Source organism: Oxyura jamaicensis, chromosome 5 (assembly GCF_011077185.1).
Source record: "Oxyura jamaicensis isolate SHBP4307 breed ruddy duck chromosome 5, BPBGC_Ojam_1.0, whole genome shotgun sequence".
NCBI classification, from domain to species: domain Eukaryota; kingdom Metazoa; phylum Chordata; class Aves; order Anseriformes; family Anatidae; genus Oxyura; species Oxyura jamaicensis.
In genome coordinates this window covers 33,482,657-33,506,194 of record NC_048897.1, presented here as the reverse complement: position 1 = coordinate 33,506,194, position 23,538 = coordinate 33,482,657, and the positions used below count along the sequence as shown (strand labels likewise).

The following is a 23,538-nucleotide window of genomic DNA, read 5'->3' as shown; positions in this document are numbered from 1 at the left end:
TGTGCATGCATACATACTGGATTTTTTTTGAAAATTTTGACCATGAAAATATTTAATTTGCATCCAGATTCCAAACTGCTATGGAGATCCAAGTGCTGACTACTTCCTTTTCCACAACAAAATCAACATCACATTCATAAATGCTCTGGACAAAAGGTTTGGAAGAGATTTATAAACAAGTGAGGAATGCAGTGAAAAAGTTCTGCTGTTACCATTTTATGCCAATTACCTAACTTAGTCTCTCAGGAATTCCTTCTGCATACGGATTTTTTTTCATGCATGCAATGAATTTCATAACTCACTGCTTCTGATCTGACATTTAGGTCTGGTAAACTACCCTACATCTGAACTTAAGAGACTCATCTGCCACAGTGTTACACTGATATGCTTCTATGCATTATTGCCAACTTACTTTGGCATTAGGGTAGAGCAAGGGCATAATTTCTTACAGGAGACACATAGACCTGAAATATGACACCCAGTCCATCTCCTAGGGACCAATAGAGGGTATTACCAGCACTCCATTTTCATAGCTGAGATATACTCTAGAACTGTTTGAAATCTGTCACCATATTCTGTGACTGAATAATGCTTTTTTATATCTATGCTTACACACATATCTATATATACATGATCACACACATATATTATATACACACATATATGCAAACATATGTATTTCCCTCAATTTCTATTTCCAGTACCTTTCCCACTGCTCCAGTCAGAAACGCAGAGCTCAAATGTTCTGGATTTCATAAAAATATACATTTTTATATAAAAAGGAAACTGCATTTGTCATCCCTTAATCCTCTGTTGCAGAGTATCTCTTTCCTCCACACCAGCTCCCTATGCTTATTAAGCTTTCCAACTATTTTCAGAACTCAGGCTGTATAAGCAGAGGCTTCACTGTAATGGAGCAGAGAGATAACAGTGCCTCTCTACACAGCTTTGTCACTGTTACCCCTGAAATGATGTGTAGAGCTCTATGCATTTCATTACCAGAAAAGAACAGCACAACACAAAACAAAAGAGAAAACTGATAAAGAACTGCTGTTCAACAAGGAACAATGATCATTGCTCTAAGCTCATGTCTGAAATCTTTAACTTCACGCTAGATAGCTCATTTGTCTTGTTTTTCATTTGCTGAAATATCATTTGTATAAGAAAATTAATGTAATATGACATACCACAGTAAAAACTGTCATTGCCCTAACATGACTGGATCCCCAGAAAAATGACCACCTGGAGTGTGTATCTGACAAAAGGTTTAAGAAATCTTTAGGATCAAAATGCAACCTTTGTTTAAAAGTGAAGGACAGATTAAGTGGGGTTTGAATGTGAAAGAAGAATTAAGACTCCAAGGTCTTATACCAAGTCTTGCCATTCACAAGGTCCTTAAGGGCACAGTCCACAAAAGGATTAACTATCTCTTGTCAGTGTATAAATCTAAAATTTAGATCTCTGAAGTAAGTGCTCAGCTGTACTAATATCCTCAAAGCTCCTCTCAGATGCTGGATAAAATATGGTAATACAGCTATAAAATTGGACATTCATACATGCAACCATTCCCAGGATCCAACTGTTAAAATTCTTTTTAAATAAACATGTTGAACATGTAGCTGGCATCAGAAATTAAAACCCCCAAATTACAGAAAACAAAATTGTTTTTATAGAGATTTTAAGGCAAAAGCAATAGGTATCAATACCCACTGATATTCCATCATAGACCTGGGCCTTCACAAAATGTCTTTTAGGAGTACTTATGACTGTTGCCTCATTTGGTGCTCAGCTTCTTAATTACTGACCTTTAGTGGAAACTAAGCAAATTTGCTATGGAAAAAGAAATAAAACAGCTCAAGTTCCTCAGGACACTATAAACATTTCTGTGTGAAGTCAGTTTTCACACTAGGAACCCCTAGTCCGGTAGCTCTAGGACTTTCTTAAGCTATCTGAACTGGCAGCTTGTGTCTGGACACTTGCCACCTGCAAGATGGGCCAACAGAAAAGTCATAACTTGCCACTGGGAAGGAAAGGTCATCTGGGAGGCAAAGAAAAAACGTCCCTGGAAGAACAATGAATCCACTAATTTGAGGTGCAGATGACTGAGACGCATTTTTCTGATGTTATCACTTCTTTGTGTTTGTCACAGAAAGCACTGCCCAAACCTACAGAGCAGTATTTAAGAACCTTGGCAGAGAAAGAAAGAAGGCAAGCTGCCTGAGCAGGTTCCCCCACCGGTGGAGTGTGGAGGGAGCATTACTAGCAGAGGGAGCTAGACACACAAATGGCTGCTTTCATCTTTAAATGATTCTGCTATTAGAGTAGAGATGCTCCAGGCATAACATTTGCAGTTTGTTTTACCAGCTGTTTCTAAAAATACTGTGTTAGTGAAAGAGAGGTATTTTCCTCTCCCTCCAAAATTATTTTTGTTTGCCTTTCGTTTCCAAGGGAAAAGCAATAGATACGGAAAACAGCATATGTTGGAAAGATCACACAGCTTCAGGGATGGACTTTTACCAGTGCTGTTCAAAATATAATGACAAGCTATGAAGGAAACAACTGACGATGCTTTAATATACTAGCCCAATCCCTTTGATAAATTTAATTAATGGTTTTATCCATCTAAAAAAATTGAGGTAGAAGTAGTGACAGATGTCACTGTGTGGAAAAGTACAGGTTAATGTTCTGGAGAGCCAAACAAGGGAGAAAGGAAGTTGAAAAACTGAAAAGAATTAGTGAAAAAACTCCTAAGTTAATGAATGGTGAAGGTTATTAGTCATATTTTGGACATTAAAAAAAAGAGACAAGCATACTGAAATCCCCACGCAATGTTTATGACTATAAAACTTAATACGTACATATAGGATACAGGATACTACTTGGCAAACTCAGCAGTGAAGTGAGTGTGTCCTAATTCATGTGAATGTAGCATATTGTGACAAAGCTCTATGAAAGAAGGGCATTAAAGATCTGGAAATAAAAATAGTTACTGAGTTAAAAACAAACCAAAAAAAAACTTGCATTGTTTCCACTTGCTTGTGGGTAGTCATTTTACTTTACTTGTTTATTTTCTAATTCACTCACAATTCTGAAAACCATAGAAAGAATGTTGTTCAGCAATATACATATGTATATTTTGTGAATTGTTTTTAGGATAAGAAGACCAAAAAAGTTCATTTTGCAATGAGATATTTTGTTTGAATGTGAACTTTGATTTTTTATTTTTTTAACAAATTTTGAAATGAAAGGAATTTTAAGATAAAAAGTTGAAAATTGCATTTTAGGCGTCATACGATATTTTCTGCAAACGAATTTGAGAAAGAGGTTTCAGAAGAAATTAGTTGGTGTCCCTGCATTACTTTGCCAACACCAAATCCTTACATTTTACCAAAAAAGAATTAGGGCAAAATGTTTTCAACAACTCTTCCAGTCTCTGTATTCTGTTTGGGTTTATATGATGTGTTTAAGCACATGACGAAAAGGGCTTCAGGCAAACACCCAAAGCTCTCAGTTATCTTATCAGGAAACAAAGCTCAAAAGTCCTTCATCATTTCATGCTCAGAGCTCGCTCACTCTCTGCTGTGCGGAGCATGTTACAGTGCTTTGTTCATGGGAAGGCTAGCTATCAAATGCCACCTTCAGCCACCTGAATAAGTGCAAATCTGGTAGTATGTCCAACCCACTGTACCAAAAAAAAAAGTTCTTTTTTTTTCTTTGGATATACAGGTATTCCTGCTACACCGCCAAGTCACTTGACTTTCTCTCCAGCTGTCAAACCCTCCTTAATCCTCCCCACAGTTCTCTGAGCACCCCTAATTCCCTGGCAGAGATAAGTGATTCAAAACTTGGCCAGGGGCTGAGCCTTCTGCTCCTCTCTGCTGAGAGTTCAGGTGTGTGTCTGGGGTCCTCTACCACAGACAATGCCAAGCTCTCAAACCTGAGAGCCACACTTGCCTGTGCTCACAGAATGCCTCCCCCTTCTTGCTGGGATGCACTGGTTGCTTTCAGAGATATACAGAAGTGGAAGACTTGAATTAACAGAACTTAATGGGAATATGAGAAAGAGATTAGGCAAGATACAATCTGTTTGTTCCCCATTTTCTTGTAAATCTCCTAAACAAGCTTATTCTGCTCTTCTATTTCTGTTCCCCCAAATGCTCCTTTTAGCCAGAACAGAAATATAGCATTGACAGATTTATAAATATATATGTATATACAGAGAGAGAGTGCACACACAGGATTTGCTATATATTAATGATCCACGCTTTGACACTAAAATAATTAGCAGACAGGAGAACTACAGATTCTGGGAGAAATACAGAAATATAAAAAATAAAATAAATAAAATAAAAATCTGCAGGCACTCAATAGCAGACTTGTTGCTTCATAGACAACAAGAAAGAGCAAGGAGAACATGGAGAGCAAGAAGAAAAAAATGAAATTATATTTTGATACCCTGGAAAATACCTGGACTATTTACAGAGCTATTTTTGCTTTTTTTTTGGTGTGTCATATACAAAGTTTATGAAGCCCCTGAGATTTTAGTAGAGAAAACATCAGTCACTAAAACTAGTGTCTAAAACCAGTTATACTTGTTTCAGTATCAGGGGAAAAAAGAATTAGTGACATCCATTAGGAAACATGCATATAACCAAAAATATTAAGTGTAAAATTGTCTTGCATTTCTGCTCTTCTTCAAAGCCAGAACCTTTTGCCCTTTTAAAGGTCTCTGACACTCTTACTCTCATTCTCTCATACTGAGATGGACTGAAAGCAGTGAAGAGACAGAAATGCTCTGAAAGAAGCTAATTTTGAGATTTTGTATGTTTGGCTGTAAAATAGTTGTAGTTCCCCCTGAATGCCAAAAGAGGAGCCAATGATCCTTATAACACCAGTCCCGGGGACCAAACAGCTTCAGTTTTTCTGAGACCCAGCAAAGTCCAAAAATGAATCTTTCTGTGTGGAGTGTTCATAAGCTTTTACTAATATATTTATTAGTGCAATTGAATTGAATTGCAGAATAAAATATTTTGTCCAGTTAGTGGAAATCTGAGATACCAAATCAAGTTAGTCTTTTTTTTTTTTTTTTTTTTTTTTTTTTCCTATCCCTGGTTTCAAGACTGCCATGATCTTTGTCTCCTGTTCCTCATGTGACACTCAATGCAAGTATTAACACTTTACATCACTCAAGAACTGGGATTCCCAAGTGCTTACAGTTGGGATAAAACACTGATTTCTAGCTCTTGTGATCAATAAATTTGAACTGAAAAAGGCGGAATGCAGGCAAAGTAGTAATATCTTTGACCTGATTTGGTATCTTATGAACTACTTTGGTTGAAAATGGAAGGAGGACAGGTTGTCCTGCTCTGCCGAGGTATCATTCCACCTGTTGTCACTCATGTGAACATCAGTACTTTCTAATACACAAGGCACCTTCAGGTCTAGGCATGATGACCAGAGGAAACATAAATAAAAGCCTTTATGAGCAAAACTGTATCTCTATCCATAGTATTAGTAAATGCTCAGCATGTTTTCCCTTTAACAGAACGTTTCTCTTATCTCCTAAAAGACTCATGGATATTATTTATCTTCCAGAAATCAGATAGTTCCTTCTTGTCTAAAGCTAATGAATCGGTTGCTATAGGCATTTAAGGGTATGGCATTTAAAGGCACATACATTTGCCTTTGAGGCAAAATCTTTCCCTGAGTCATGTGCTACCTCTTCTCTTTCACTGAACGTGTCATTGCCTATTTTTTCTTTCTTTCCTGTATATTTTATGAAGCTGAGAATCAAAGCTAAAAGGGACAAAAAGCAAGTCCCAGCAGGTTGAAAATATCATATCTTAGTATTTTAGACATGTGTCAGCTTGATAACATAGGCACAGCACTGGAAGGATTGCCAGAAGGTGACAGTGCACATGGCTTCGAGTTTAGAGAACACGCTTCTAAAAAAGTCTGGAAGGCAGCAAGGGCAAGGTAGCCAGACTGTGGGGCTGATCCTGATCTCTTCCTGATCCTAAATAGAAAGCCAGGGAACCTTACACCAGCTAAGTCAGCCTGGAAAAACTGAAGTTTTTGAAGAAAACTTCAGGATACTTGAACAGTGATGGAAGTGCTGATAGAAAAGATCTGTATATTGTAGTCCACGCATGGTATTAATTTATGTAGCCTGAACACAGTTCATTCCAGTTGCATGTGTTAATGTTAGAGGAAAACGTGATATTTAATAAAAATGGTTCCATGCAGATATTCCCTGACTGGAAATTTTTTTTTTTTTTTTTTTTTTTTGTATCCCTCACCTGCTTCCCATTGCGTTTAATTTCAGGGAATTCTTGTTGCTTTTGTAGGTTTGTATCTATTTTATAAAAATACACGGTAATGTTACTTCCACAGCAAGCAAAGATAGTAATAAAACCTTAACAGTGACATTGTTTGCTTGTACATTTTTAATAGTTAACAGCATTTTACTATATTGTATAGCAACTTGCACCTGCATATCAAAGCCCATTAAAATATTAATTACATCTCCCTCTTTCCCTTCATCTCCACCTCATTTGTCTAAGAAATATTTCATTTACCCTGCCTTGCAGGTAGGCAAATGAGCAAAAACAGAGAAGGAGCCAACAGCAGAGCTGGGAGAGGCACACTGGCATTGAGGCTTTTTATCATGAGTTTTAACAATTCACCCCCCAGCTCTGCCTTGCGAAGTGACAAATGGCACAAGAGCTGAGCCAGCAGCCATCCCTGATACAAAAAACAAAAGTATGAACTATTTCAGGTGCCAGAAACCCCTATATAGGCTTAGTAGAATAAAAGTGAACACGGTAGGACCTGCAACAGCACCCCTCCTGCATTGGAAGGAACCTCTGTCTCTCTGCAGCAGATGGCCAGTGGCAGCCGATGCAGTGGCTGCATCAGGAGAATAAAAGCAACCATTCAGCAGGACAAGGCAGCTCATCCACAGCCTCGAGGTTTGCATCCTGATGACCGGACACTTGGTTAACTCATCACAATACTGGGATGTGAAGGTTACCCTGAGCCTCATGATGCAGAGGGATTAAAACTCAGATTGTTCTGCTCCGATAACACCTGCTGCTTGAGTTTAAAAAAAATAAAAAATAAAAAAATTATTCCACTGTTAGCAATACAGGGCTCACAATACCCAGCTGGACTGTTCTGGTCTATCTGACAGAGGGCAGTATTACACAGAACCACGAACCTGTTGATTATACTGCAATTTCATAAGCAGCTGCTTTATTTAAACAATTTCCAAGAAAAAGATTTAGATTTGGTAGGAATCAACAGTTGTGGAAAGCACTGAGATATAAAACTTAAATCTAGCAAGCTTTAAATATTGATTCATTTTTGATATAATTAATATCAGCAATGTCTCTTGGATCATATAAAAATAAAGAAAACTGAACTATGCCAAAGATGATAGGTTTTACTGGTAACAGAAACACCATTTTCTTTTTATCCCTGTGCAACTATATAACATATATATTGGGAAGTCAAATGAAATAGTTAAATGAAATAATTCCATGTTGGAGATCTAAATATATCCCTTCACTTCCCTCTTCTGGTAACTTTTAGATTAAACAGGTAAGTCTTATATCATTCTCTTGTGAAGAAAGTTCACAGATTTTGTCATCTTGTCCCCTCTGCAGAACAAACTAATTAGGAAAAAAACAAACAAACAAAATAGCTAGGCTAAAGGTATGCTTTTTGTGATGTCCTGCACATCATCTACAAGGATACTGGCTGCCTCTCCCCCCATGAGCATGAGCTCATACCCCCACTGATGCTAGCTGAAGTACCCTAACACCCTAATGTGGTTCATTTGTTCTGTAGGAACAGTATTGAGTATTCTGGGGAATATACCACCGTACAAAACAAAGGATTCTTTTTTTTCTAAAAAAGGTTTCAAGTCTAAGCAGACACCTGAAAACTCATCTTTTCTGTTTCTGCCTTTCACACTGCTGCACATTTTTGTTGCCCATGGCAGAAGACACTCCAGTTGCCTTTCCAGAATTGTGTTCAGCTTACACAGGCTAACAACAGCAAGACAATTTTTACCAGTTTTGGTAAAGAGGCAGATACTACACAGTGACAGAAGGAATACTGAGCACCTAAAGATGCACCATTTTTAGAATCTTAAGTACATTCTACATTTTTATGTCCTAAGTACAAATCTATTATCAACTGTAGATGTTAGAAATACATTCACACAGATACAATTTCAGTTCTATGTGCACAGATATTCCCTTCCCAGTACTACCTTCTATGAAAAGACCTATGTACTTTCTATTTAACAGACAGCCTGCACCATCCGTAGTATTTCCTGGCACCCAAAGCACAGATAACAGGAATTCTACCTCTAAAATGTCAGCATGCACGTGCAAATTCCCTAAGAACCAGTCACATAGAAGAAGTCACTTTAATGCCAGCAAACTGTTTTTAAGAGTTAAATGGTAACAGTGTTTGAAAACCTTCCAGCTGCAAACTTATCTTCCTTAAGAAGCTGTATGGACACCTTGCTATATCCAGCCTGAAACCTCGGGATGCCACTCATCAATGATGCCGCTCATGCATCATTCAAAGCTTGCTGCACCTTTGTGGACCCTCACCTCAGGAAAGTCGGGAGGGAAGAAGGGGAAGGGGAAGGGGGAGAGGGATGACAGAGCAGCGGGGAGCTCACAAACAGAGAACAGAATCACATAACAACACCAGACCAATGGACTCCAAGACACACCGACAAGACAGATGGACACAGACAAGACATAAGATTGCTACTGAGAAATAAATTTTTTTAAAAAAGAGCATAAACCCCATAACACAAAGTAGATATATAACACTGAGGCTGCAAGAAGCAGCCAATGGTATTGGCATAACTATTCCAAAAAGAAGAAATTATAATACAACTAAAAATGAAAAATAAAATGATATCCCCCCAAATCATACACTACGGACTTGCTTGGTTAGCCTGAATGCGTAGCTCTGATGAAACACGAGATGGCGTCATCACAGGCCATGCACAGATTAATGAAGGCCATGGTTAGTTAAATCAGCTAAACTACAGCATGCCACAAAAACGATCTTGCACTGACCCAGAAATAAAAGATACAACAGATATTCTGCATTGCAATAAAATTCTTTTTATGCCATCTGCAGTTTGTAGGGTTTTTGGCTGTTGTTGGAGGAATTTTTCCTGGGAGAATGCAGGGGTAAAGGGGATTCTGTTTTTCCTTCTATATAGTTTTTTCTCTGAACTCAGTTTAAAAAAAAAAAATAAAAAAAAAAGAAGAGAGAGGAGGGGAAGGGAAAAGATGGGATAGATTTTCAGAAGTTTTAAAAAAGGGAAAAGAGAAAAGAATAGAAAGAAAGGCGGGATAAGTATCTTCATTCTTTTGCACACAACTTTCTTGGGATGTCTAAAAATGTGGTTTTCTTAAGGATGGCAAGAAAAGATTTTGTTGCCTTTATTGGTTTGCAGATCTACATCTCTTTTTTTTTTGAGATGATTAAAACATTATTTTGGAAGAACTCCAAAAGTATAAATTGAAAAGTACAGCAATGATTTTAAAAATTAAAAAATAGCGGTATGGCACCATTTAGAGCCAGAAAAAAAAAAAGAAAAAAAAAAAAGGAAAGAAATAAAAATAAACTAAAATATCAATCACCAAAAATTCATGCGGCACAAGATGAGGTGAAACGACAGAAAATGTTCTTCAAATATATACAATTATATATCTATCTATATATACACGGACTATGTGTGTATATATCGATGGATATACCTGTATAAATTTTTTTTTCTCCCTGCCCCACCCTACCCCAAGGCTAATTGGTAGATGAAACTATTGATTACAATTAAAAAATAAATAAATAAAAGGAAGAAATAAAAAACTCCAACAAAAAAGAAATTAACATGCTTTGTTCACCAAGAAATATCAATATCATGCATCTGTCCACGCCAGCGGATGCCAGGGTTAGATGAAGGCATGAATTTCTGTGTAAACGTGATTGGATGATAGGGGCTACTGCTGATATTGGTCATTTATTGCTTTAGTATATACACTATATGCATAGAGATATATATATATATACACACCTTATATAGTGCGTATATAGATAAAATATACTTATGGTTAGGGCCTTTGTAGTGTACATAGGAAAAAGGACCAATATGCTGAAAACCAAACTCAATATAAATTCCTAACACAAAAAAGAACAAAAGTTCCTGTAAGTCGTCTGCATGATTGATTAGTAAAACTTGTTCATCTGGTTTTGTTTTGGCTGTAAGATCATAGCTAGGAAATTCCATCAAATGAGAGATGTTTTTACACAATGGCAAGTGCCACAGGGCAGTCTCCCTCCTTGGGGCTGATGTGGTGTTCAGCCTGTGAGGTGGGAAGCCTACTTCTCAGCATACTCTGAGACATGCACCCAACTTTAAAGGGCATTCCTCATTCACAGCACGAGAAATGGAGCAGGACTCCTTCTGCTTGACACCAGGATAGACTGGGGATAGCTGAGCACCGGATTTGTGGGGGATGTCTCTCCAAGGAGAGACAGAAAAATCCAGAGGGCAGTGGAGTGAGGAATTTGCATCTACACCATCTTCTTTTAAAGAGACGCAAGTATCCAGATGCAGATCATATGTTTACTGAGATTCAAGGCTTGGATCCAGCAGACCATCAGAGTTAAATGCCAATAAGATCTGGCAAATGGTTCTCATAAGAAATTTAGCCTCAAAGAGGACATGGTTTTATGTCTTCTAAACTATCTTTGAGTACACTGAAACCAAAGTCTTCAAATGGATTCTGCAGGGCAGCGGCTCTGATCCAGGACCAAGTCCAAAGTAATATATTTAGATCTTGGGATGTGATTCTGACCCATATGAAATCTGAAAGCTTTTGATTTGCAGGGCGGCATCTCAGCTGCCCTTGTCTCAGTTATAGCACAGCAGGTTCACGGTGATGTATATCATATCTCACAGCTGCAGCAGTGAGTTCAGTAACCTTTGCGTTACTGGACCATAGCACTGAGGGTGATGGAAGGCCAAGTTCTGGTGTTTGGCAGAAACTCAAGAGCTTTAAAAGCTACACATTATCAGAGCAACAAAGAGGGGCCTGCGCTAGGTTGAGTCATTTCATTTTCAATTTGCTGCAAAAGTGATCAGGCAAGCCAGAAGGCAGTGTAAAATACACTGACCTGTCACTGAACAGGAGGAAGCAACTTCAAATAGGCCTAATTAAAAAAAAAAAAAAAAAAAAAAAAAAAAAAAAAAAGAAACTCGCACACTAGAAAATACAGGAAAAATTATCTGGTTTGCACACTAGAAAATACAGGAAAAATTATCTGGTTCTTTTCTTTCCATAATGTATATATGTTTAAGTACCAGCCCTTGGCATATGGCCAGAAGCCCGACTTGGCTGCTGAAGTGGAAAGGCAAACATATCTGCTCAGCCAAGCCAGCACCGCTGGATTTTGATAAGCTGGCTCAGATCACTTTAGCATTTCGCTGTGGCCTGGGCTGTGAGAGTGCTTCAGTACCGGGTGTATTGCAGACACAGTTCTACCTTCCCTGGATGCAGTGGGAATGGGGAGAAAAAGATAGACAAAGAAACCTAAATGAGGAGCACCATGAACCTGTTGCTGTTCCTTCTCATCGTGATGCAATGAGTGAAGTTTACAGTTCTGGAAATAAAAAGGACCTGCGTGTCCCGCTGCCTTCTGGTGGCTTTGTACACCAGTTCCCCTGAGAGCAGGAAACCTCAAAATCTGGAATTGTAAATCTCATCAGCAAGGACCATCTGGGAGACTGTTTTTTACATATAATCAGGCCAGCTTTTTTCTCAGTACCACTGTAACTCCCAGGGAACGAATCAGAACTCAGTGGCTCAGGCAGACCCCCATCCTATGGAGGGGGAATAGGATGAGGTAAGGAATCTCTACTAGTTGAGGAGAGTACCTTCAGCAGATTTTCAGTGAATCATATTATTCTACAGGGCAAATACTCAGATGTCTGTGGGCACTTATAGCTGCTGACTGTAACGCGTAACAGGATTTTCAAAAGCAAGTCATTTTATAAATCCAGTTGGTACCTGTTTGTAGCATTAGATATCTAACTGTGTCAGGAGAGAGGTATTTTTAGTATGGAAATGTTGGCACTCTGAAATTTCATGCTAAACATCCTGTTTTACCAAATTTCTCCTCACACTTTGATTTTTCCACTGGCAGCATAAGCTGAAAACATTGCTATTGCAATTTATAGCCATTGAAGTAAGTGTGATTTCTGTGTTGAAACATAAATGACAAAAATATACCATAGGAGGAGTCTGATAAAGATCCCATTTCCTCCTTTAATTGAAATGCTTGGCAATCAGAATAATAATAAAAAAAGAAGCTGAAGTCTTGAAATGTTAGTGAAGCTTTAATGAAATGATTCTTACCCACTCATCTGCACATCACTTGTGGTACATTAGTCCTTTTAGCATGGTCCTGTAAAACTCATTCCTCACTTTCATTATAACCATTGTGCTGGTATTTCACTACTGCCTTGATTTCAAATCCCAGTACTCACACTGTTTATGCTTTATGATTTGTATTATTTGGACTGCTCTTTTACCAGGTGGGGAGTTAAAAACTCATAGAGATTTGTGAAAAAAAGAGAAGGGAGTAGGCTGAGCTATCTGTTAGCACTGTGCCCCTGCCATCCCTGACGACTCAAGGAAATCTAGAATATGAAGGCTGCTACATGGTGGAAGTTCCCAGCTACAAAGGCATCGCCAAAATCAGGTTATTGCAGGACCAAGTTCTACCAAAAAATGCAGGCACAAAATGATGAATTCAAAACAAATGTGAAAGCACTAGCCTTGGGTGAATTTTAAAGTTATTATTGTATTAATCAAATGGCTTCAGGAAACTAGGAACATAACATTTATAATGCATTCTGGGGATTTTTTTAAAGCAAAAAAAAAAATCATCCCAAATAAATAATAAGACAAAGCAAAGCAAAACAAAACAAAACAAAAACCTGAACTATTTAAGTTTCATTTTTAAGGACATAAGATTCTAACCAAACTCCTTTTTTTTTTTTTAAATGTACACAGAAATTCGATGATGTCTGTTCTCTATTATAGAAATGCTTAACTCATGACAAGCCTCAAAAAAGAAGACTTGAAAAAGCCTGTAAGAAATAAAATAGACTGCAGTTGCCTGCTGGATATCACATCATATATCTCACCAGAAAGAAAAGCCATCAATTTATCAAAATGTATCTGAAAGAAAGAAGTTGAGTCAGTTCCATAGGGCCAGTCCTTCTGACTCTTTAATGGATACATTTTGAAGCATCACTGCAGATAACATGGCAAGAATTACTACAAATTTTGTTATGTTGGAACTATGTTTTAACACTCCCCAATTTGTTTGGGCTCACAGAAAACAAAATTAGTATAAATACATTACCATGTTAACTGTATTAAAAATCCCATGGACAAATGTATCCTTGTACATTTTCATCTTCAGAGCAATTAATGAGGATTAAAGAACACTAGCAAACCACTACTGTTTCACTTTTGTTTCTCATCTGTTTTTCAAACATTAACCCTCCCCACTTCATAAATCTTTATTATTTCCCACTTGCCACATTGGTATTTTTGCTTTCTTTCTGTGTCAGTGAAATAACCGCTACAAACATGTAAACTATTAATTAGCTAGGATCGCTTTTGGGAAGTGTGGCTTTCTATGCAAACAACTTTATATTAACCAAACAGTGATGAAATATTATTATTATTTTGCTGTTGCCAAGTCCATGGGATCTGATGCTTGGCTCGTATATTTTTTATTTTATATACAGTGTGCATATACATAAGTATATATATACACATATACACACACATATATATATACATATATAATCATATATGTATACATTCACACACATATCAATATATGTATGCATTGTTTTTTGCAAATGAAGAAAGAAAGCAAGCAAAAGAAGACTGACCTGACTTACCTGTACTGGGTTCACAGTCAATGAAGTCTTCATCATCGCTGGAACATTCAGCTGATGAAACAATGTCATCTGTTGTCTGGCATGTGAAGGGCAGGAATGAAGGAAAAAGAACAGAGGAAAAAAAATATGAGATAGTTGCAAGCCAAGAGGCTGCTATGGAGGCAGCTAAGTACCCTAGAAAAAATGTTTCAGAATGGTTAACTTTTAAAATATTTAATTTGTACCGAGCATTCCAGCTCTGCCTGTGTAAATGGCACCCAACGTGGAGCTGGATTCCCCTGTCAGAGGACCAGTGCTTTTACTGTGCTGTTGAATATTTCAGGTGGGCACAGGTGCGGGGTGCCTGCTGTGCTGTTTGGGCTAGCAGTGGCTGGCACTGTGCTGTCGAGCACTGTAGGTGCAGGGGGTTACGACACCTGCTTGGCTGGCAAACGTTCCTCTGACAGCCAAGGTAGATGTGTCCAGTTGGAACACGCTGGGCTCCTTGATAAACTTCAACACCATGCCAGGCAAGCCAGAAGGCACCCACTGACAGACTGAACAGATGAGGCATGTCCAGGCTGAACATGCTTTCTGCAAAGAAAAACATACAAGATAGACCCAGATAATATGCATCACCCAGGCAGCTAACAGTGCTCTGCTGTGTTGCTGAATGCATCACTCTGAGGCAGAGGTACCTTCTGTTCTGGTAATGTACCTCCTGGGCTGGGAATCTCTTATATTTTCCAAGCTTGGACATGCTTACTGCATTGCAGAGAACCACTTCATGTTTCAGGTATGCCCAACCAACATGCAACTGCACCTGCTTGCCTGCAAAATGAACTGGGATCAGTCTGGCTGTGACTGGGCTGACAGGCTGACAAGTCCAATTCTGAAAGGCTTAAGCCAAACTGTGACTGTTCATGGCCCTGACAAGTTTCATCACATTTCTTTGCATTTTCAGCTGGTGATTTTTTTTTATATTATTATTATTCTTTTTATTTTTGCTGCTGGTCTAATTAATGAACAGCATGTACAGCAGCATGTTAGAGAGAAGCGTACTGGCATCTCTTCCCAGCAGCATCTCCTGCCTGTAATTGCTGCAATTAGTTGAATTAGTAATGCAGACCATTAGGGAGAGAGTCTGTGGCAGCCTCTGGACACAGGTAGTAACGGTACTGCACACAGTACAAAATTGCCCCAGCTCAGCAGCATCAGCTTAGACTACAGCTTCTGCTGAAATTGTCTCCCTTAACATCTTCTCCTAGCAGAAAGCTGCATTTTCTGTCGAGCAGCATGATCAGTGGGATATCTCATGAAACAAAACAACTGATATGTTCCTCACCAGGCAAGAAGCACTGCTTAAATCTCAGCTCTTCAGGAGCAGGAGGGCTGTACTGCAGTACGCTGTACTTCAGTACTCCAGGTGAATATTCCTGGGGATCTCACATCATGACAAACCTTCAAAATCCTTATTCTGGAAAAAAATTCTTCATCTTTAATTAAGGTCTCTTTTACATTTACACACCTGCTACTCTGCCTCCAAAATGCTGCATGTTCCCTCTTTTTACATAAATGAAGTATTCTGAGATCCCAATCTTTTCTTCAGCCACCCATGGTTCTAATGCCAACAAGTGCCTCTCTGTCCTTTGTTAGAAGCTCCTCCCCTCACATTCACTCTTGATTTCAACGAGCCAAGAAATAAAAATAGGACTGTTCAACTGTAAATGAAAATTATAAAAACAGAGGATCTGTAAAAAGGCAGGCATGAACTAAGGGAATCCCTATCGTATGTGTTACTTACTCTTGCACCAGCAATGCTGTATGGCTACTTTTTGTAGGATGTTATCTTGCAGTAATCTCATGCATAAATACTTTCATGGGGAGGCAAGATTAAAAGGAATCGAAGGTGGCATGTACAGAGTAATTTCCCATTTTATGTGTTAAGGTCATTTTTTGGCATCTTCTCTCAGTCATGGAAAATGGAAGAACTTGGTTGAAATCCTGGTACTGAATTCTCTGTTAAAATGAACTGGCTTTAAAAGTTTGCCTGCTCAGTGAGAGGTCACGAAAGGAGGAATGCACAAAATATAAATTCACTTTCTATAATTCTGGCTCTGTCACATCTATTTTATGAAGCATTATGTATTCCAAAGGGCAGCAGAACTTCTGCAAACAGTGATCACACCCTCCAACAGTGAAATGCAGCTGTCCCTGGGTAGAAAGATATCAGTCTTTAATTGTACCACTGTAAAATAATTGTAAAAAAAAAAAACATACTGAAAGAAAAAAATTAAGGTGGCGAAATGTATCTACTGAAAATGCAGGTGTCTAAAACACTTGTGTTTAGAGAGTGTTAAGGACAGTATTCTGAATAAAGAGTAAATCATCCAGAAGGCCTGGCTTATACGCTACTAAGACCCTGACAATTTTTTTGATTTCCAGGTTCGATTTAGAGCATGTGTGTTTTGCCCTTAGTTGAAGATTTGACAACTCTCACATAGGGTTTCATAGAAAAATAGTGATGTTTTGCTTGAAGTAGGAAATGAACATAAAATTTTTTAACAATGTGTTGTCACTTACTAACCACTGTACCTATCTACTTGCCCACTTACTTGCTCACATCTAAGGGCTTCATGCAACATTAACTTGGAATCAGATCCAATTGAATTGACAATCTGATTCAGTATGGTAAAGAACAGGGAGTTCCTTTCTTTCTAATTTCTTTTCTTCCTCTTGATTACTAGGGGCATCACATGAAACCTGAAAGGTAGCAGTTTCAGAATAAATAAATAAATAAATAAATAAAAACAACATAGGGATGATACTTTTTCACATAATAAAAACTTTTTTAAAAAACTGGGGAACACCTTGCACCAGAGTACTGCTGTGTGGTAAAGATTTAAATGCACTTTGAAAGTGATTGGCCAATTAAGGGTTAAAATATCCATCCAGCATGATTAAACACACTGCATTCAGCACAGAAGGTCCCTGTGCCACAGACACTGAAGACCAAATAAGTCTTCACTGCTTGCATTGTCCTGTTTGGAACTCTCCCTGAGGACCCTCATACAGCAGAGTCAGAAGCAGGATGCTGAGTGAGGTGATCCTTTGGGACATCCTACCCAACCACATATGACATATCCTGAACATCGGGAGATGCAGAACTTTGAAGCCAAGATGAGTTCTGAGCAGGATCTGAGAGGTCATGAAGCCTGGTCCTTGTTTATCTTGGAAAATTTCCTATATAATAAACAGCTTAAAGACAGTAAATACAACCTACATATTATGCACTCTTAACGTGTCTTCTAGTTTTTCTTCTATAAAATACTCCTGCAGCTTGCTTTGGTTCTGAACAGAGAAGGACAAAGTCAGCCAGGCGTAGACAAAATTCAAGTGTGTGATGTGCAATACTCACCAAGCCTGACAACTCCAATCTGTACTTGCACTTTTACATAAGTAGTTGCATGCTTGAGTCTATCAATTAATCTCTGTCCTTACCTCCCCACCTCCACTGAACGCTATTTCCCTTGATACTCCAGTTTTCTTGCTCTGTGACTGCTGTTAATCCCATGCTACTGATTTTGTATGTATAAAAATGAGGGTTAGAAAAGGAGAAAAACCTCCAGAAGTGGTGTTAGACTTAAGTAGAGGTCATTAATGAGATCTCTACAAACCACAGAAGAGATAAGTACACTAATCTGTCTTGCCATTTCCTATCTTGTATTTTTAATCTCAATACTTTCCATCACATTTCATCACTAACTGATTTTCTAGTCCCATCACATATTGGTTTTCCATGCACCTTCCGCTCAGATACTAACATCTGAATCATCCCAGAGGAATAAAGATATTTCAGTGAGAAGCAGCAGGAAATTCCTGACCACAGAAACAGAGCTGAGGAAACCTCCAAAAGACCTTAAGTTCTTGTAACTGGAATCTGTAACTTTTAAAAGGGAATTTTCCCTGGATGATTATTAAACTTTTACATCTACCAGATGGGACAGGCTAGCTGCAACCTCAGGAATCTCTCTATCATCAATTTCTAATCAGGAACAGTTCAGTGTGAGGCAATAAACAAAACCAGCTATTCCATTTCTAGTTCACTCTTAGCATTTTCGAAACTGGGCTGATTACACTCATCCATTGGCCCAAGGTTAGGTAAATGGATTTGTTCTTTAGTGTTGGTCCAGTAATCTAAACAGCTAATCTTTCTTATGTAGAGGCAACATGACAGTAAAGAAAGTTCCCTGTATGCTATGATGGAACCAATGTGTTTTCACTGGAGACAACATGAGAGAGAAAATATTTTCCTATTCCATATATTAGCTAAATTCTATATTAAAAATAATAATTCACACTATACTATTTTAAAATATGTATTTCATTTTTAAAAAATCCCAGCTTTGAAATTACTTGGCCCTGTATTAAAGGACATAAAACTAAAGATAGGTATTATAATAACTTTCAATAAAATTTCTCTCTGGCAGGAACCCTTTTTATTTCTTCCTCTGTAAGATTTTTTATGGCATTTATATTATTATTTTTCCTCTCCCTCTCTCTAGTGTTTAATGAAATTGCCTTAGAATAAAACTGGGGCAGGAGAAAGTGCTAAACTCTGAGTCCACCCTAGAGGATTTATGGGTGTATTTACCTTCAAATTCTTTCAATTTCACTGAATTGGCTCCCCGTTCCCTTCAATGACTTATTACTTTTGTAGTCACCTCCTCCTAATTATTCACTCTAAGGGCCTCTTCAATCTTGCTATGGTGATACTTCTACATCTTTGTTCATTAAACTGTACATACAGGTGTGGGATGTAAAGTGTAAGGGAAGTTGAGATGGCATGGCAAGACCTGATCAAGATAACTCCATGCCTGTCCAGTCTTTCCAAGTGCCCGAAGCCGCAATTTATGTCAGATCCCACACCTTTGCTCCTTTGTTCTACACAAAATGGCAGGTGCTGAATCTTCCCTTTTCCCAACCATAAAGTTTCTTTGACACCTTGCTCTTTGGGTGCACCATTATGTGAGAAAGATTAGGCATACTGGGTAAAATAAGTCCTGTCACAGAACAGCTTTATGAAATTATAAATAACACACCTTAGAATGATGGAGTTCTCACTTCTACTGGGAGAGAAAAGACAAGGATCCATAAATTCAAACCCTGCAAACAAATTCTTCCAGAAGTACATACTTGGCAGTTGCTTCGGTCTGTAAAGTAGGACTCAATTTTCCTATCTGCCTTTTGCTTGAAACTCTTCTGCACCCTGCACACACTACTTCCAATTCAGCATCATTATTTGAAAAGTGACACTTAATGTTTTGTTGCAAGAGAAGTGTAAATCTCTTTGCCACCAAGGAACCGCAATTTGCAGTCCTTCTTGAGATATGACCGCCACAAAATGCCAGGTACGAACACCTTACCAACACCAGGGAAATTCAGCTATATTTATCTGAGCAGTGCATTTGCATTTCACACCTAAAATGTACAGAGATGAAACTCAGCAAACTTTTTAAAAATCTGACCACTTGAATCCCTCCTCTGCTCCCATACTGCCTTATTTCTTAATTATTTCAAACTTATTATCAAATATGGACAACGTATAGTCTGCTGTGCATACTAGTACACAGTGTGAATGCTCCCCCAGAATGGCAGTGTTAGTGATGCTGTTCTGTCTTCTAGAAACCAAGACATTTCCTGGCTACAAGATAGAAGAGGAAGCGTCTGTCTCATTAGGTGTAATTTCTAGCTTGAATACCTCACCTTTTCGTATTTTGATAGCTGGGCTTTTCAAAGCTTTTGTATTCTGTTCACATTATTTCAATTAAATGGGAATCCTTCATCTGTCCTTTCTACATCTTTTATTTGTTTCTTACCTTCTTTTTAATCCTTATTTGCAAAATACCCTGGAGTTCACTACCGTATAGCAGGCCTGAGAGACTCAGCCTGGACAAATTCAAGCTACCACATACACATAGAAAGAATCTGCATAGAAACAGGAAAATATTAGAAATGTTCCTCAAATCATAATCAGGTATTGTAAAAGAAGTTGTAATTTGGGGCTGTATGAACTCTTGAAGACAGTCTTGGACCTCTTATCAGTATTAATCCTCTCCAACCTGTTAGAATTGGTAGTACAACAGGTACTTTCACATCACAACACAGCCATGAAGCTGTTCAAACCCTTTGTATTCCACCCTCCACTCCCCAAGATACTGCTGGGGTTGTGTCTGCCTCTGCAGAAGCAATGCATCAAAGAACATGAAACTAGTCATTTTTCTCCATATAGCTCTTCTGAGGTAAAAGCAAAGAGAAGGGGGCCAAATTCTCTATTGTTTTAAATTGGCATTGATTTCAACTGGTCTACAACAACTTACACCAAGAAACCAAAGCTCATTTCTTTTGGTTTTGCACAATTCAATGCCAAAAGACATAGAGGAACTGAAAGCAACTTAGAGAAGAGCCACAGAAAAGATGAAAGGACTGAAGAGATGTATGAAGGAGACAAGCTTAGCAAAAACTAAACATCAGAGTTTGAGCTTATCAAGGACTATAGGTGTGGTAAACACATTCAGCTATCACAAGGTTTAATAAATATCAGGGAAGAAGAGGAGCTATTCAGGGTGTTTCAGAAAAAAGTAGGGGATAAAATTAAGCAAAAAGATAATTTTTCAGCAAGAAAAATCTCAGTAGTGATCTTCATTAACTGTAGAGAAGGCTCCCCAAGGAAATAACACAAAACTTCAGCACTGAGATTAAGTAGCTACCCAATCCATTCAGGTATGAATACTATTGGGGTAGGCCCTAGTGGGGAAGAGCTTGCCCCATTCATCTTCATTCCGATCTAATTCAATCTAAATAAAACTGTATGTGCACTCTCTCCATCACTATGCAATATAAGCACATCATTATGCATTTCTCTTTGTCATTCCAAAGCAGGCAGTAAAGCGATCTAGCACAGCTTTCAGCTAGTTGCACTCACACTAAGAAGGTGTCACTGCTGAAGACCTTTTCAGACCATGGGAACAAATCCATCCTTATGCTCCCAGGACCCAGCCAGCCTGGGAGCTTGTAGGTAACCAGGAAGCATGCACCCTTCAACAGTAGCCCAGCAAAGTGTGTTTCCTGCTTGTGTGATCCTGGCTGAACATAAAACCTGATTTGCTGTCAAACTGTATCACTAAGTAGGCATAATGAGAGAGCTACCCCCTAACAAAATCAGTCATTCGTCCATTACTACAGCAGGCAAGAGATTAAGTAACTAGTCAGTTAAGTGACAGAAAGCAAAAAAAATATCCCTCCAATTGTGTGTCAATCCAGAGTCATTGGCGGACATGTTTAAAAAGAGCCTCGAAAGCTGAATTAGTCCTTTGCAAACTGAAAGCCTGTATCAGCAGAATCAATAGTTCATTAAGACTGCAAAGCCTGACTCTTCTTTACCAGGTTTGATGCCAAATTTCAGGGACTTTGTTCTGTTCCAAAGCTGTGCAAAGACAATGTGGAAAAATCATGTTTCTGTCTTTTGTCTCTATCTGCTGGCAGTGGGAAGGGTGATGGTGTTGTGAAGGGTGTGAGCAGAGACAAAGAGAGGCGGGAGGGCAAACAGGGGAGAAAGAGAAATGGGGAGGATTAATCTGATGGTTGTTAAAGGCACCCTAACAGGGGAAAGGGAAGTATTGAACCACAGCAGCTTAGCCCAACTTCAATGTACCTTCCCAAAAGCAGAAGGAATGTAATGCTACGTGGTGGTGTGCCGATAAGCAAATCCTTCTAAATCCTTTCAATTTATTTCTTGGCCTGAAGAAATTACATACCATTTAGGAGCTAAATAAATAAATAAAATTTCATCTCCAATCTAGATTGGATGTTTATTGATTATTTATGCACACAGAGTCACTTGCTTTTCTGTTCCTTTCCTTTCCCAACAGACCAGTGCTCCTTCCATCTTGATGTGGTAAAGGATCAATTGGCAGATCTTTTTCAAACTCTTCAGTATAACCCTCAAGATTTGTGAGAGTTTTGGACTGGACTGTAAAATACAAATTCTTGGCTTAAATACAAAAGACAGTGTTGGCACGAGAGGAAAGCCCTTCTTCCTCCTTATCAACCTATTGCTCCTTCCCACATTAATTTGCCTGCACCCAAAGAAGCACCTTGAAGATGAAAGTTGTGTGTCTATACACTGAAGTCATCTGAGTATAGTGCTTCTCAGATCTTAATCTAAGCTACTATAGCTGAAGACACAACTTTCTCTCTGAAATCAGTGAGCTGCTGAAAGGGCAGAACTGCTGAAATTCAGGCACTGCTCAGGAGTTTTGGGCTTTCTGAAAATCACATCAATTTACACAATGCTGTTTTGCAATGTTTGTTAGGAGTTTTCAAAAGGAAGACATTTTGACAAAAGCTGAATAAAGATTTTCAGACATATGTAGGTAAAAGTCAGCCTTTTGCCAGAATTTAGCATCCTCCCAGTATGGACCTTAGCCTCTGATGCACGCCATCTCATATACTAACATAAAGTGCTGCAGAAATAATTTTATTAATATGTTGGGCCATGATCTATACTTAGGGAAGAACAAACACATTATCTACTCCACCAGCAGAGAGGCAGAGCAGACCTCCAGGGAGCAGTAACTTCTTAAATTGGCCCAGTCCAAATTGCTGAGGACATTGAATCTGAACCCTTGTGCTACTTGATTTTATATTCCTGATACTGTCATAAATTCACTGTCTGACGTCAGGAAAATTGCCTCCTTTCCTCATGCTTCTGTTTATACTGCTATAAAATAAGAAGAAAACAACTTTTCTGCTCACTAGGTGCACAATAAGAATTTTAGTAAACCTTTTACATTCTCAAAGCAAAGCCTAAATACAGAAAAATCCTTTACATTTACTACAGGGAAGCCTGTGTTTCAGAAAGTGAGACTCAAATGATCTGAGATGAATCAGCTGCCCTTTGAAGACTCAGCCTCTAGTAAGAGTAAATGGGTTTTCTTTACGTGCTAGCTTGCACTTAATAACTGTGTCAGAAGAATATTTTTCATTTACACTTTGCTCCTTTCCTGGAAATCAATATGTCGTTTGCTGGCATTTTCTCCTGGACATCTTTATTTAGCTTGTCTTTTCTTCCTTGGAGGGGAGGGAGTTGTATTTGATTTTGTTCTGTTATTGATTGGATCACTCGAAGCAAGAAATAAATAACTAAGTACATCACAGCAGCTTTAATGACAATCTCTTAAGACTCAAAATCTGCACACCCTGTTGCACTCCTGTCTAACGCATTATTTAAATGAAAAAAACCCACCCTGTAAAGTGAGGTTACTACGTAGCAAAAACAAAGCAGCAGTGACACATGCTATTTAACTGGTATTTCTATTTACGTGCTCATTAATAAAACCACATAAGTCCTGTTTCTATTTTTAAAGCAGTATGCCTATTGCAGTAGTACTTAGTATTGGGATCTCATCATCTCTTACAAATGAGGCTTAACGAGAAATTAGATATGGGAGACCTTCTCCTAGCAGACATCTTACATG

General features: G+C 38.4%; 1 protein-coding gene across 37 annotated transcripts in view; it reads right to left on the bottom strand.

Moving 5' to 3' along the window:
* Positions 1-23,538, bottom strand: part of NRXN3 (neurexin 3) — a 979,693-nt gene that overhangs the window by 24,182 nt on the left and 931,973 nt on the right. For 23 of the 37 annotated variants that reach the window (XR_004751424.1, XM_035328415.1, XM_035328419.1 and 20 more), the window contains one exon: positions 14,012-14,096. Coding sequence is in view for 36 of the 37 variants with exons in the window: in XM_035328415.1 (XP_035184306.1) it covers positions 14,012-14,096 (85 nt within the window). In the remaining variant the exon portion in view is untranslated. The remainder of the gene's footprint in view (positions 1-14,011; positions 14,097-23,538) is intronic. The other 14 variants (XM_035328417.1, XM_035328420.1, XM_035328421.1 and 11 more) reach the window with 1 other exon arrangement.